This window comes from Gymnodraco acuticeps, unplaced genomic scaffold, assembly GCF_902827175.1.
Source record: "Gymnodraco acuticeps unplaced genomic scaffold, fGymAcu1.1, whole genome shotgun sequence".
Lineage (NCBI taxonomy): Eukaryota > Metazoa > Chordata > Actinopteri > Perciformes > Bathydraconidae > Gymnodraco > Gymnodraco acuticeps.
The window spans coordinates 984-15,538 of NW_022992186.1; the positions used below are offsets into that span (position 1 = coordinate 984).

Here is a 14,555-nt window from a genome sequence, read left to right on the forward strand (position 1 = left end):
AAGAAAGACAATCAAGTACAGATCGCAGAAGAAGAATCATCAATCAATCAGATCGATGGATTCCAGAGAAGAAGGAAACTTTGAAGGCCTTTTTCTCAAAATGATGACTCGGTGATAGTCATTATATAATGTGATATATTTCGCTTAATATTTGGAGTACAAAAACAATCCTGATATCATTAGAAAGCTAGGAATCTCCTCTTTCCAGCAGTGTATACAACTCTAAATGTGTCTTCGGGTCAATGTGACTGATTTCGATAGAGCAGGTCACATATACCTTTTATAATTCAATCAAATGTAGCCCTGTTTTGACTCATGATTTATACTGTACCTGTACACATATATCACTTACATTATTCAATACATCCTTTGTACTGAAGTATTCAAAAGTAAAAATGACATGTTTAATATAAATGATTTGCTGTGGCCAATTGTTTTCATTGCATTTACAGACCCGTGTAACTCTCTGATGCCACCCAAAGAATGCACTGACTTGCTTGTAGAACCACGCTACACAAAGCAGTGATAGCAACAGGTATAACATCTTTGCTGAGCCTAAGGATAATCATAAATAAATAACATAGTGAAAATAAATATATTGCAATGCTCAAAACAGCAGCATCCAACCGCCTCTAATCATAAAACAAAAGATAATACAAATAAATGTATTGCAATGTGCAAAACAGCAGCATCCAAGAGTCTCTTATCCTTGGATATTACATGTCACTGCATGCATGCGTAGCACGGAGATCATCATATCGTTCTGTCTTGTATTACTTATCAACAACAAAAAACGGCTCGGGCGCGAGCCGGCTCCCGTCGTTCGCGACCGACACATCACTACTAAAGGGAACAGCAGAAGAAGACAGACAGGAAGTAAACACTAAAGGGAACAGCAGAAGAAGACAGACAGGAAGTAAACACTAAAGGGAACAGCAGAATAAGACAGACAGGAAGTAAACACTAAAGGGAACAGCAGTTGAAGACAGACAGGAAGTAAACACTAAAGGGAAGAGCAGAAGAAGACAGACAGGAAGTAAACACTAAAGGGAACAGCAGAAGAAGACAGACATGAAGTAAACACTAAAGGGAATAGCAGAATAAGACAGACAGGAAGTAAACACTAAAGGGAACAGCAGAAGAAGACAGACAGGAAGTAAACACTAAAGGGAACAGCAGAATAAGACAGACAGGAAGTAAACACTAAAGGGAACAGCAGTTGAAGACAGACAGGAAGTAAACACTAAAGGGAAGAGCAGAAGAAGACAGACAGGAAGTAAACACTAAAGGGAACAGCAGAAGAGACAGACATGAAGTAAACACTAAAGGGAATAGCAGAATAAGACAGACAGGAAGTAAAACACTAAAGGGAACAGCAGAAGAAGACAGACAGGAAGTAAACACTAAAGGGAACAGCAGAATAAGACAGACAGGAAGTAAACACTAAAGGGAACAGCAGTTGAAGACAGACAGGAAGTAAACACTAAAGGGAAGAGCAGAAGAAGACAGACAGGAAGTAAACACTAAAGGGAACAGCAGAAGAAGACAGACATGAAGTAAACACTAAAGGGAATAGCAGAATAAGACAGACAGGAAGTAAACACTAAAGGGAACAGCAGAAAGAAGACAGACAGGAAGTAAACACTAAAGGGAACAGCAGAATAAGACAGACAGGAAGTAAACACTAAAGGGAACAGCAGTTGAAGACGAACAGGAAGTAAACACTAAAGGAAGAGCAGAAGAAGACAGACAGGAAGTAAACACTAAAGGGAACAGCAGAAGAAGACAGACATGAAGTAAACACTAAAGGGAATAGCAGAATAAGACAGACAGGAAGTAAACACAAAAGGGAACAGCAGTTGAAGACAGACAGGAAGTAAATACTAAAGGGAACAGCAGTTGAAGACAGACAGGAAGTAAACACTAAAGGGAAGAGCAGAAGAAGACAGACAGGGAAGTAAACACTAAAGGGAACAGCAGAAGAAGACAGACATGAAAGTAGTAAACACTAAAGGGAATAGCAGAATAAACGACAGGAAGTAAACACTAAAGGGAACAGCAGAAGAAGACAGACAGGAAGTAAACACTAACAGGAACACGGTATAAGGCTCTGAGTTTAAAGACTGATTTGAATAAAATAAAATTGTGAACAGACTTACACAGTCTGCTGTCATTTTTAAATCAGTCAATATATATTTTTTAATATATAAAACTCTTGATTTATTTAGTAAGTAGCCCTGTGATACGTGCTATAATGTGCTTCACATCCGGATCATGCTTGACTTCTTTTGGAACATGTATACCCCTGATGCTAACAAAATGACCTCTAGATTAAGAGTAATCACAGTACCACAGACACATCTGTAACATCATCTATTCAAGAACTAGTGCAGCAATCACTGAGCATTATCTATTTCCACAGGAAGAGCTGCTGTGCACATATCACAGCACGTCTCCTGTTGTATCTGAACATTTCCCTTAGTTGGAAATGCACAAATTAACTGGACTGGAGCAACACACCAAGTGAGAATGAATGCCTTAATGTATGATAGTTATATATAGTAAAACATAACATCGACAAAATGGACACTTCATGGGCCAAAGATGTAAGAATAGTTTACTCTTTTTTTAAAACCACTGATCTGGTGCAAGCCATTTCAAAGTCACTGCTCTTACAGTATATCAATTTAGTTAATCCAGTACCTACATTAGGGAAAACAATTGACATGAGGAACTTTATTTGTTTTACTGCTGAACTTTACAATTTCTTCAGAATACTATTGGAGTAGAGAGAACTGAATGTATGGTGAGATTATGTTTAACTCATTAGAACTAGTAAATGTCCTCTAAAATAAGTGGTTCTAAAAAAGAACAAAGGTAGTCTTCATAGCGAGAAATCAGTGTAATAATAATAATTCTGGCAGGTCTCCCTTGAAAAAGAGATCTATGATCTCAAGGGCAATCTGGATAAATAAAGGTTTTGAAATGAAATCAAGTACACAAACAGTTTCACCTCAGCCTACCCGAGCTGTTGCAAATGTTTAGGTAATTGTCAACTTGTTAGGAATAACATCAAATGCTCACAGGTGGAGGGCGTTAGGTCAGTTTGGTGTAACCTTTACATTTGTCACACATGTTCACTTTAAGTCATTTCCTATCAGTAGAAGAAAAAGAAGAAAGTAGAAAATACTGATGTGTTTCCAAAAGGTTGTTTTTTCTGGCAAGTCTTGCTCTACTTGTGCAAAACAGTCTCTAATGAATGCTGCTATTGATGCAAGCTGTGACGTTAAACCTCAAACGCCTACACAGGGGGAAACATGAACGGTACACACATGAGACAGGACTTGAATTAAATGTCCTGTTTGATGCAGAGAGGTTTGAAAACCTTGGCTGCATGACGCTAGCTTGAACATAAGAGTTGTGTACCTCCCGCGAGGCTCCGGGCTGGATGTAGGTGCTGCAGATTTCCTTGGCCCGCCTCTGCAGGCTGAAGTTGTTGGACGAGTTTTTGTACTGCTCACAGGCCAGATAGAACTGCAGGTTCTCCTCGCTGAACTCAGAGCGCAGGAATGCTCCAAACACTGAGACCCCCCACCTGAGAGGAGGAGGAGGGACACATGCAAACCTCACTTTAAGCATGTTACAAAGCAGACACCCACACAGAACACTGACGCAACAATCTTGCAGGCCTTGTAAGCACAACACAAACACACACAAGTGTTGCCAGCTGTGAAGTTTCTCAGGTTCGTTTCAAAACGTTGGCACGCACCGTTCATTTCTATTTGTCTCGTCTCAGGCTGTCTAGGCTTTGATTCATGGCTGGTTATTAATCTGAGGTTTCAAACATGACTTTGTACAGAGGACAGTGTCAAAGTGCTGATACCGCATTTAGGTATGCCACAGCTCACACACTTCAGCTGCAGAGAACAGCACTCTAAATTAGCATGGCACTGATAAGGGGGAGCCATCAGGCAGGCTCTGTGTACAGTTAAAGGCAAAGAGTCAGCAGAACATTACTGAAGCATAAGTTCATCAATGCTGAAATAAAAAACATGGTCTGAGAGATGAGAGGAGGTGTTAACGTTAAAGGGGCCCGGTTATGCTCATTATCGGGTTAATGTCAGTATGTAGTGTCTCTACTGGGACATGTCTCCATGCTTTAATGTCCAAACAGCTCTTTATTGTTCTCATACTGCCTGTGCTGCAGCACCTCTTTTCACCCCTCTGTCTGAAACCAGAGCCCAGCCTGCTCTGATTGGTTAGCTGGCTGGCTCTGTTGTGATTGAGGGAACACAGAGATATTAGCCTTTGCAGACCATTTACATGCACAGAACCCTATATGACACACTGCAGGAAAGAAACCCCAAAAAGCCGAAGAGAAGACAAACAAAATGTACGCAGATCATTGATACTAGGCTTTTTACTGGAAAACATTAACATAAAGGACACAGACAGAATTGTTCACAAACCATCCATTAGCCTAATCCTACAGTTAATACACTGGTGCAAGGATGAAGTTATTTAGTAGGCAAAAGAAGTTAGCAACGCAAGGGCTCCGTCGTTAAAAAACAATGGTATTTTACCATTGGACATCAGTATGTTGCAGAGAACAAGAGGATAATCACCCCATGTTAACACTGCTTCTTTATATTTGAAGCGTAAATGCAAATGCCAGATGTAAAAATCTAACTAGGCTAAAAAGAAAACTACACACTGGGGGAGGCGTGTGGTGCAGTGGGTTGTGAGTTGGTATTCGGATCAGGAGGTCACAGGTTCAAACCCCACTGCAGTCAGCATGTTGTTGTGTTCCTGAGACACTTCACCCCAAATTGCTCCTGTGGGGATTGCCCACAGTATTGAGTATGTAAGTCGCTTTGGATAAAAGCGTCGAACAAGTGACATGTACTGTACTGTACACACGGTCATATGACTGCCCATCACCACTGCTGAGGTAAAGGCGGCTAATGTTCGGTGTGATGACGTACAGATGTCTCATTTTGCCTCCTGTTAGCAACTGCCGTTTTAGAGACACAAAGAAACTTCAGACTTTCACCAGTGAGGTATTTACTGACGTATTGTATGACGTAGAACAAAAAGGTTAACATCTCTTCATCTCATTTCAGGTATCTAACCACACCTGCACTACCCTCAGCTAAAGTTATCTACAGAGCAGATACATAAATGGAAAGTATTTAAAATATCCTGTGGAGCTATCTGTATTATCAGAGTGTTCAATCAGGACTCGCCCCTGGTGTTGTTCAACCCGGTGACGTGAGTGTGTCTGATCAGACACAAGAGTACTGGAACACACCACAAACAACCCTACCAGGACACAGAGCAGTGATTCAGGAATGTACCCGTGTAGCAGGCATAACAAATGTTGCAACCACTATCCCTGTTTACGTCAGACCAAACTCAAACATCCTGTAGCTGCAGGGAGTGATTTATACCGCTGTTAACTAACTGTTCTATTAATAGGCAGCAGGGTCCAGGTAAGTGCTGTTCTTTAAGCTTTATTGCACAGCACACAGTAACCAGTGACGTCAGCTCAGATGTCGACACCCTGCCTGGGACTTCAGACACAGCAGGGGAACTTGAGACAGAGTTTCAGTTGCACCAACATGTCTTTAAAGCAGAAGTTGACCATCAGTCCAAATAACAGGGTGTAGGTGTTCTGGTCAGAAGCTCAAAAAACGTTTAGAAGAAGAGCTATCATCTAACATCAGAAAAAAGGGAACCCTATGGATCCACAGACCCCCTCCCCCTCCCACAGGAACGCCCTCCCTGCTTATTCTTTGGCTGGACTTTTGGCAAAGGCCGGGGGCCTCATTTATAAAGCCTTGCGTAGGATTGGCGTGGGAAGGTTGCTTATGTAGGACAAAGCAAATAAATACACACAGACATTTTCCGATTCATAAAAGACTGCGTACCGGCGCAGGACTTGCGTACGGCACATCCTACGCCGGTTTCCCTTTATAAATCACAATCGACTCAAAATGCGGCGCAGCTTTTGCGGGCTTCACGTAACGCCCACATTTGCCTATAAATAGTCAAAGAAACGCCCATTCATTAATTCTGACTGACTTTATGAAGAAGATCGCAGGAAATGACGACAGAACAGCTACAAAAGACATCTAACACCGTGTCAGATTTTGGTTCTTTTGGGGAGGTGGAGATAAATCATATTGTTTGGTGGATGCAGTTTGAACCAGAGCAGCAGCATGGAGGTCGGATCGTCACCAAAATAAATAAATAAGTGGTCCGAAAAAAGTTAACAAAATAAACACACATAGCCTTCCTCAGGCAGTGGGTGTTTCTCAATGTCGAGTAAAGCTGCTGCAGAGCCACTATTTCAAGCATACTACGTCATGGAGTGCGGCCGAAGGACTGTTCCAATGTCCAGCATACTTGGAAAGTATATAAAACCATGCTCGTATCTACAACCTATAGAAATGCAAAACGGCGTCAGTTTAGACGTAATTCTGTCCTCCTGCTTACCGCATCATTTATGAGAAAACATTTCATAACATTAACACAACATATTCGAGGTGGTTTTAAATAACATATCCGTATTTATTTATTTCTCCAAGTTATGTTTTTGTGTGCACTGAGGAGTCTCAAACAGGCGTTTGTTTCATCATTTTAAGATTGGCTTTAATCAATGTTTGAAAATGAATTCTTCATATATGATAAATGAGAGGTAACATTTTATTTATGGTATTATTTCCACATATTTCTCTCCATTCTTCCTTCTGCCAACGGTGTCGCAGTTTCTCGTCTCTCCCGTGTTTGTGCTTAGTGCGTACGCATGGGTTAGAGTTTGCGTGGAGGACCGCACGTTTTCCCGTCAAGTTAGTATTTGATAAATCGTAAACATTGCGTAGAAACTGGCGTCCGCCATTTTTTGAGCGTACGCACCGTTTATAAATGAGGCCCCTGGGCTGCCCTATAGACATAAAACACTCTGTAATTATTGTGCTGATCCACTTCCTCAATACATTCAGCAGCACAGGGTTGCACAAGGAAATATAGCAGCTCATCTGCTACACAAGAGAAATATCTCTTCCTTGTCTTTCATGGAGCTCAATCCTCCCTTGGTGGTGATTGGTCCATATCGCTCTCATAGGCTCCAATATTCAAGATGAAAATGTCCAATTTAAAAGACGTCCTATTGTGCTTTTGGGAGTTTCCCTTTTCTGTAGTGTGACATATAGGTTTCAAATCCCAAAGCCCCTCCAAAGGGGGCTTCTCTCCCACACAATTACAGCCTCCCAGTTTGTTCAGTGATTTATATGAAAGTAATCAAATCAAACAAATGGTTCCATCAATCAATGAGTGATGTTCTGAATACAACTCTAGTCTCAGAGTAAAGCAGGACTCACTTTGGCTGAGCAGCAGGGTGTTCAGAGACTCCGCCCATTTCTCCAGCTCCTCTCGACTGAACTTCCTCTTCTTACTGTGGCCCACCTGGCTCCACTGCCGCATGAAGAGGAGGCGGGACCTCCGCTCTGTCACACTGGGGATCACATCATTATAAATACTGACGCAGGAACAAATGGATCTCATTTTGAAGACATCCAATATGTGTCTGAGGACAGCATTTAAACGTCTTGAGTGTTGTGAGGAAATTCTGCCAGTTTAATGCAGTGTGTGGATATCCATCTAAATTAGCAATAGTCAAAATGAAGTTGAATGAAAATAAAGAGTATGCTGACCTGTCTTTCTGCTCGGTGTTGGACAGGTTTGGGTTTGAAGAATGAGGACTCTGAAACAGAAAAGACCAAGTTAACTGGAAGTCTTCCCTGTGTTCAACTCACTGAAACCCCAATAGAGTGGTGCAGGAATTAGTCCTGAAATCCAGAATGAGTTCGCATTTTAGACATTCCAATTTCCTTGTCTCAAAGTCAATGTTTTTTTTAAACTTTGTTAACGTTTTTGCCTGAATGCCTGAAATGAGGTATGTGGTTAACACAAGCTACCCCACTGGTGAATGACTGAAGCTTTGGGGGTTTCCCCTCTCCTGTAGTGTGTTATCTAGGTGTGTGTGCATGGTCTGCAAAGGCTAGAGAGTTTCTCTCACATCAAAGCATTTCACAGTCGAGACACACAATACTAATATGAAGCTGAAAATAAGCAGAATAGGGACCCTTTAAAGCTCAACGTCAGTGTTTTATTTTATGCTTCAACTATTTTAAAACAGGCATAAATATGTGGAGAGTGTCCTAAACAAAACGTGTAAGAATCACACATTTCTTTTTTCTACAAACTAACTAACTAACTGAGCTAGTACTGACAGATAATTGCCTGTAAACATGAAGGATAAGACAAGCAGGATATGGTAATCTACTATATGATTTGGTTTGTTTATCATCTTGTGAGCAAATGATTATTGTGTACTTTTCTTTTAACTATTCAAAATGCAACTCCAGATGCACTCAAGGGCTTTCCCCCATGCTTTCAACTCATTCACATGGTGAGTCCCAACAGCAAGAGTGAGATAGATTCTAGATCCAGATTGTAATGTGTGCTGCTCTACAGACTGAAAGAGCCCCACCTGTCCGAACAGACTCCGGAGGTGCAGCTTGGCGGAGGACAGCTTGTGTTTTTGGTTGTGCCTGTGATGGGCTTTGAAGGAGAAGGGGATGGTGGAGGAGGGGGAGCCAGGGGGCATGTCGTCCCTCTCCATGCTCTCCGTGCTGCCCTGGGCTTGGGGGGCCAGCTGGCCGTCGCTGTAGGCCCTGCAGCCCTCCCCCATGAGGCCCACACTCAGGTGGTTCTTGTCCTGCTTCCCCAGCTCAGTCAGGGTCTCCACGCTGACGCTGTGCTGCTTGGTCAGCTTACCCCCTTTAGGCTCCAGGATGGTGGGGGTCAGGAGGGTGGAGCCCCCGTTCAGATCGTCCTCCTCTGTGTGAGGGGTGTAGGTGCCAGAGTCCCGGTTCTTCTGAACATCCTGGTTATTCAGGGCCATCCTCTTCCAGGGGAGGAAGTCCAGATCCAGGAGGTTCCCCTCGGAGCTGAACCTGCGCATGGTGGCTGTGTGCAAGAAAAGGATTGGCCAGATATGAGTTTTAGGAGAGCTGCAGTGAAGCAATAAATAAAGCAGGGTGTGTCTGCTCACTAAATGGCAGCCCACTTTGGATTCAATGTTCCTTTCAATTCTGAATTGACATTCTCACACTGAATGAAAAATGAAAATGAAAATGAAATGAAAATGAAATGAAAAAAATACAGTTTAAAATAAATAATAATAAATTACTGTAATGCATGAGACCGACAAATATTTTACTATCACCATTGGCTTTGTTGGTTTGAATGTTTTACATTGACTTACTACATGCTTTATGTAATGTTGTTAAAGTTCATGAAGATCACTTGTAGCATGATTTAGGTCGCATTCACACCTAATAGTCCGCTTCTCTGGTGTGCACCAGACCACAGTTTGTTACATTGTTTCATTTTTGACTCAATTCTTAAAGTAATTAGCCCCAAAAAAGGTGGATTTATGACTACATTTGCATGAAAATGTAAGTTACAATGTTAAGATATTATACATACATTTTTTTCTTTACCGTAAACACTTAAATATTTGTTTTCCTATTTTTCTATCCATATTTTTGGTGGGACGAGATTTTGGGAAAAACGTATAAAATATAATATCTAGAGTAAGTAAAATAAGTCAACAATTACTCTTACTTGAGATTATGCGCAAATCAAAGTCTGATATGATTTAGTATCTTATCATTTGTATTTAGAAATTCGGGGTTAAAACAACAGCCTTTACGGAGTAGGCTACTGTATAATCATATTAACTATAAAACGAATACTTTTAGCTCAGTATTTGAACGTTCTGGTTTAGCCTACCTTTTGTATTTTTGTCGTCGCGAAGTTTGTGTCCATTGTTTTGTTTTTGTTTTTGCACAAAAAGGCTTCCTTAAATAGCTACTACAGATTAACATAAAGTATGCTACTTTACTGTTATCACTGGACAGATTATGAGGAAGTAGACCTGAATTATACTCGTTTTATACTGCTGACAGTCTAAATTAATGACATGGCACCCAGCCCTTTGCTCACCGCTGCACAACAGTTGAAAACGCCAGTATTTACCTGTTCGTCCAGCGGGTTTAGACTCTCTCCATGGCAAACAGTCAGATTCCTCAAGATTTCATGAGCGACATGTGCACGAGCTCAGGTTTCCGGATCCAGCAGAGTCGTTTTCTGGCCCGAGAGACAGAGAGAGACTGGACTGCAGAGCTGTACCTGGATCAGTCGGACCTCAGCACTCCACACGGACACAGACTGGAGAAGCCTCACGGAAGAAGATATAACTTCAGGTAAAGTTCCACTTGAGTGGCCGAGAGGCTGCCTCCCCCTCCTGACTGCCGCGAGACACACCTTTACTCTGCCTGAACTTGTCTGAGACAACTGAGACTCCTGCAGGACACACACACACACACACACACGCACGCACGCACGCACACACGCGCGCGCGCGTGCACGCACACACACACGCACACACACACTTTCACTCTCACAGGTGTGTCCTGAAAACATTCCACTGACAGGCAGTTTCAGTGTTGACAATACATCTCAGTGTGTGAACAAGTCTAGAATAAATAAAGCAACAGTTTACACTACAACAAATCAAAAAAATCAAATATGACAACATATAATACACATGTATACATGTATACACGTAGGCTACTACTAGTGCTACAATCAACAATAATAATAGAAAATACTCATTATAATAATAATTTATTTGTATACTTTTCTGAATGTATAATCTGATATGGAGGCAAACTTTAAAAAACCTGGCACGTTCGAACACTTGAAATAGAAACACTTTGCCAAAGTGGCCAAAACAGAAAGGCGCTCAGGCATGACACGGACGCCTCTCTTTGGGGTCCTTTGACGTTGCGTTCACTGTCGTGGTTCATTTTGGGAAATCAAGAACAATTAAGCTAAAAGGTCAACCCAAATACCCCGTCATTCTGAAAAGTAGTTTATTTTTAAAATGATGTTTATATCAAAAGCATTACCTCCGTTAAACGTGGACAACATTGTACCCGCTGGAGAAGCTGTTATCACTGTGACTTCCCCCGGTGACTGAGATAAGCTAACGTTAGCTGGGTGGCTAACATGCTAAAAACAACAACAAAGCAATGAACTTCCTGTGAGCTCAGTCTGATGAACCTCTGATCGGAACACTTTATCAGATCCATGGTGGGGGAATTCGGTTCTTAGCTCGGTACTTCTCTCCTCCACTTCCCATATTAAACATTATCCCTAATGCAGCATAATAAACATTAACTGCCAAAAGGCTCATACTTTATTATTGCACAATAAGAAAATATGTTATGCAATGAAAATATATATATATTTTCAAAACGCTGGTGCATTGTTTAAGACTGGTTTTCATTTGGGCTTCTTTCATTGTTCTTTATCTTAAATATATTTGTATTAATGCAGTAGGTGGACACCTGTTTTATTAAACAAAATGATGTGTTTGCTTTTAATTCATGTGTTAAACTAAAACAGCAGGAGAAAAAGATAATCAGGTGTAATCAGGGTGTATTACTTTGGTACCACTTTACAATAAGACTACCCTTATAAAGGGTTTACAAATAGTTTGTAATTCATTTATTAATTATGTTGTGAACACTTTATAAATCATTATACATTATTACAAATAAGCTTTTATAAGACATAAACAGGGCAACTGTGACCGGTTGCTTGCCAAATAGTGAGCCCACATTTATCTGTACTGCTAAGCCTTATTAGAAATGGTAGTAATTCATTAATAAATGGTCATAAAGAGATGCCAAGAAACATCAAGATGGATGGGGGAGATTCAACTCGGTGAACAACAGATACCAAGGATGCTGGCTGATGAAGAAGACGAAGTAAGCTAGTGTCAATATAAGGCTTAGTCGTCTTGCCAAATAGTGAGCCTGTGTTGATGTAGAACTATGTTAGAACTGGTTTATAAATGGTTCTTAATGATTAACAAAGTGTTTAGAACCTAATTAATAACCTAATTATAAACCCTTTATGAATCCTTTATAAGGGTAGTCTTATTGTAAAGTGGTACCCTATGGGACACACTTCAGGAGCACACTGTGGCACCATCTCACTGGCCACAAGTGCTTCCTGCTCTGCTGCAGACTGACGTCCCCGGCTGAAGGCTGTCAGAACGGACACCCTGCAGACCGTGGAGCTCAAACAGACCCTTTGCTGTTGGAGACAACATCAGGCCAGAGCAAGAGAGGAGAGGGCCACAGGACAACACATGTAATCATGACAACCCTCTGTAGTGACAGCAGGCTGAGCATTATAGCATGAGATACCTTGGATTATTACTTGAAGAAAACGAATAAAAATTGACAGTTGAGTTAAAAAAAAATGTAAACTATAATATTAAAACTCTGTTGTAAAGTCTGAGTGTGCCAGTAAAAGTCTGACAATTATATAAATGAAGTTGAAAGAAGAAAACGGTCATATTTTATTATTATAATATAAACTTGAAAGTTCAATGTCAAATGTTTAAAGTATTAAAGTCCTAATGAGAAAATGGTAATTGTCAGTGGTGTAACAGTGATGCAAGAGAAACAGTAGCTGTTGGACATGTGAATTGTAATGTTCGCATATGAATTTGAATTTCTTTCAACTTTTTTCTTGAAATATGGCTATATATTTTTGTTAAAAAACTCTCAACCCATCTGATGTTATAAACTACAGGCCTGTCTCTCTCCTCCCGTTCCTGTCTAAAACACTTGAACGCGCTGTCTTTAAACAACTCTCCTGTTATCTCCATCAGAACAACCTTCTGGATCCGCAACAGTCTGGTTTCAAGGCAGGTCACTCCACAGAAACTGCTCTCATTGCTGTCACTGAGGAACTGCACACTGCCAAAACAGCATCCCTCTCCTCTGTCATCATCCTGTTGGACCTGTCTGCTGCATTCGACACGGTGAACCATCAGATCCTCCTTCGCACTCTCCAAGAACTTGGACTTTCAGGCTCTGCACTTTCCCTCCTCACCTCATACCTGAAAGACCGTACCTACAGGGTGACTTGGAGAGGGTCTGAGTCCGACCCTTGTCAATTAACTACAGGGGTCCCTCAGGGCTCTGTCCTTGGTCCCCTCCTCTTCTCTCTGTACACAAACTCGCTCGGATCAGTCATTAGCCCGCATGGTTTTTCATACCACTGCTACGCTGACGACATCCAATTAATTCTGTCCTTTCCCCGCTCAGAGACCCAGGTCGTCGCACGCATCTCTGCTTGTCTAGCGGACATCTCTCGGTGGATGTCTGATCATCACCTCAAGCTCAACCTTGACAAGACTGAACTGCTCTTCCTTCCGGGAAAAGATTGTCCAACTCTTGACCTGACAATCAACATCGGCACCTCTGTTGTTTCCCCGACTCAGACTGCAAGGAATCTGGGTGTGACCCTAGATAACAACCTGTCCTTCACTGCAAACATCGCTGCTACAACCCGTTGCTGCAGATACACGCTTTACAACATCAGGAGGATACGTCCCCAGCTGACTCAGAAAACAACGCAGGTTCGGGTCCAGGCTCTCGACATCTCACGCCTAGACTACTACAACTCCCTTCTGGCTGGTCTACCTGCATGTGCCATCCGACCTCTGCAGCTCACCCAGAATGCATAAAAGCGTCAGCTAAATGCAATGTAATGTAATGTAATTCAAATGGCTTTATGCCTTTTTCTCAAAATATGAGCATTTTCTCCTGAATAGAGATGTTTGTCTCTTTGCAGTAGTGAGTCATGAGAAGTTCTTTCCTCTGCTACTGAGTCGTTTCATTGTATATCTGTACAAGGCAAAACTGTAAATAAGATCATATTCATAATAACGTGCAGTGATGTCATAGCGCTGTGTCGTCAGGAAGGTAGTGTTGCTTGCCTTGACCACAAGGTTTTGAGTTCAGATCAACCTCAAATGAAGCAGTTGGTGTACTAATTAATGTACATGAAGCAAGTCAGACTTTTTTTTTTGGTTCAGAAGATAACAACGTGAGAGCAAGAGTTTGTGTTTCAACATGGAAAGTCATTTCGGCAGTTACAACCCTGGGATATCATGTTCATCACATCATACATAATATCATGTTTATATGTAGCACTCTCATTGGAGTTTTCCCTCTTTCTCTGCTGTCTCACTGTGACTTTATTTCTCCATTATTATTTTGTAGTCTAGTAATGGATGCATGCTTGTGATAAAGGAAATAGACTCATACCTAGAATTAAACAATGTCCCTATTGGTAAATGTATTAGCCTTTTTCTCTTGCCTGTGAGGTTTCACTGCCCCCTGGTGATGTGTGAGGGCATTCTCAGTCACCACTGCTGCTGCACATCCTCAGTGTCACAAAGAGAAGCCTTCCTGAGCAAAGAGTTTGCAAAAATGATCACATATGTTCATAGGACCACAGAAGAAAAATCACTCTACATTAAACCCACCCTGGTGTTAGGAGCAGGGGTCCCTAGCAAAGGTTACAGAAACTTAAAGCCAAGTTAGGAGGGTGACTTT

At 41.5% G+C, this 14,555-nt stretch overlaps 1 protein-coding gene across 1 annotated transcript in view; it reads right to left on the reverse strand.

Moving 5' to 3' along the window:
- The window catches only part of si:ch211-152p11.4 (regulator of G-protein signaling 8), a gene marked incomplete at its 3' end in the record, with an annotated part of 11,389 nt that extends 978 nt beyond the window's left edge, over positions 1 to 10,411 (reverse strand). The window contains exons 1-5 of the mRNA XM_034205112.1: positions 10,108 to 10,411; positions 8,555 to 9,033; positions 7,716 to 7,765; positions 7,381 to 7,516; positions 3,427 to 3,591 (exon numbers count right to left, since the gene is read on the reverse strand). Of these exons, the coding sequence (XP_034061003.1) occupies positions 3,427 to 3,591; positions 7,381 to 7,516; positions 7,716 to 7,765; positions 8,555 to 9,028 (825 nt within the window). The remainder of the gene's footprint in view (positions 1 to 3,426; positions 3,592 to 7,380; positions 7,517 to 7,715; positions 7,766 to 8,554; positions 9,034 to 10,107) is intronic.
- Between the last annotated feature and the right edge of the window lie 4,144 nt (positions 10,412 to 14,555).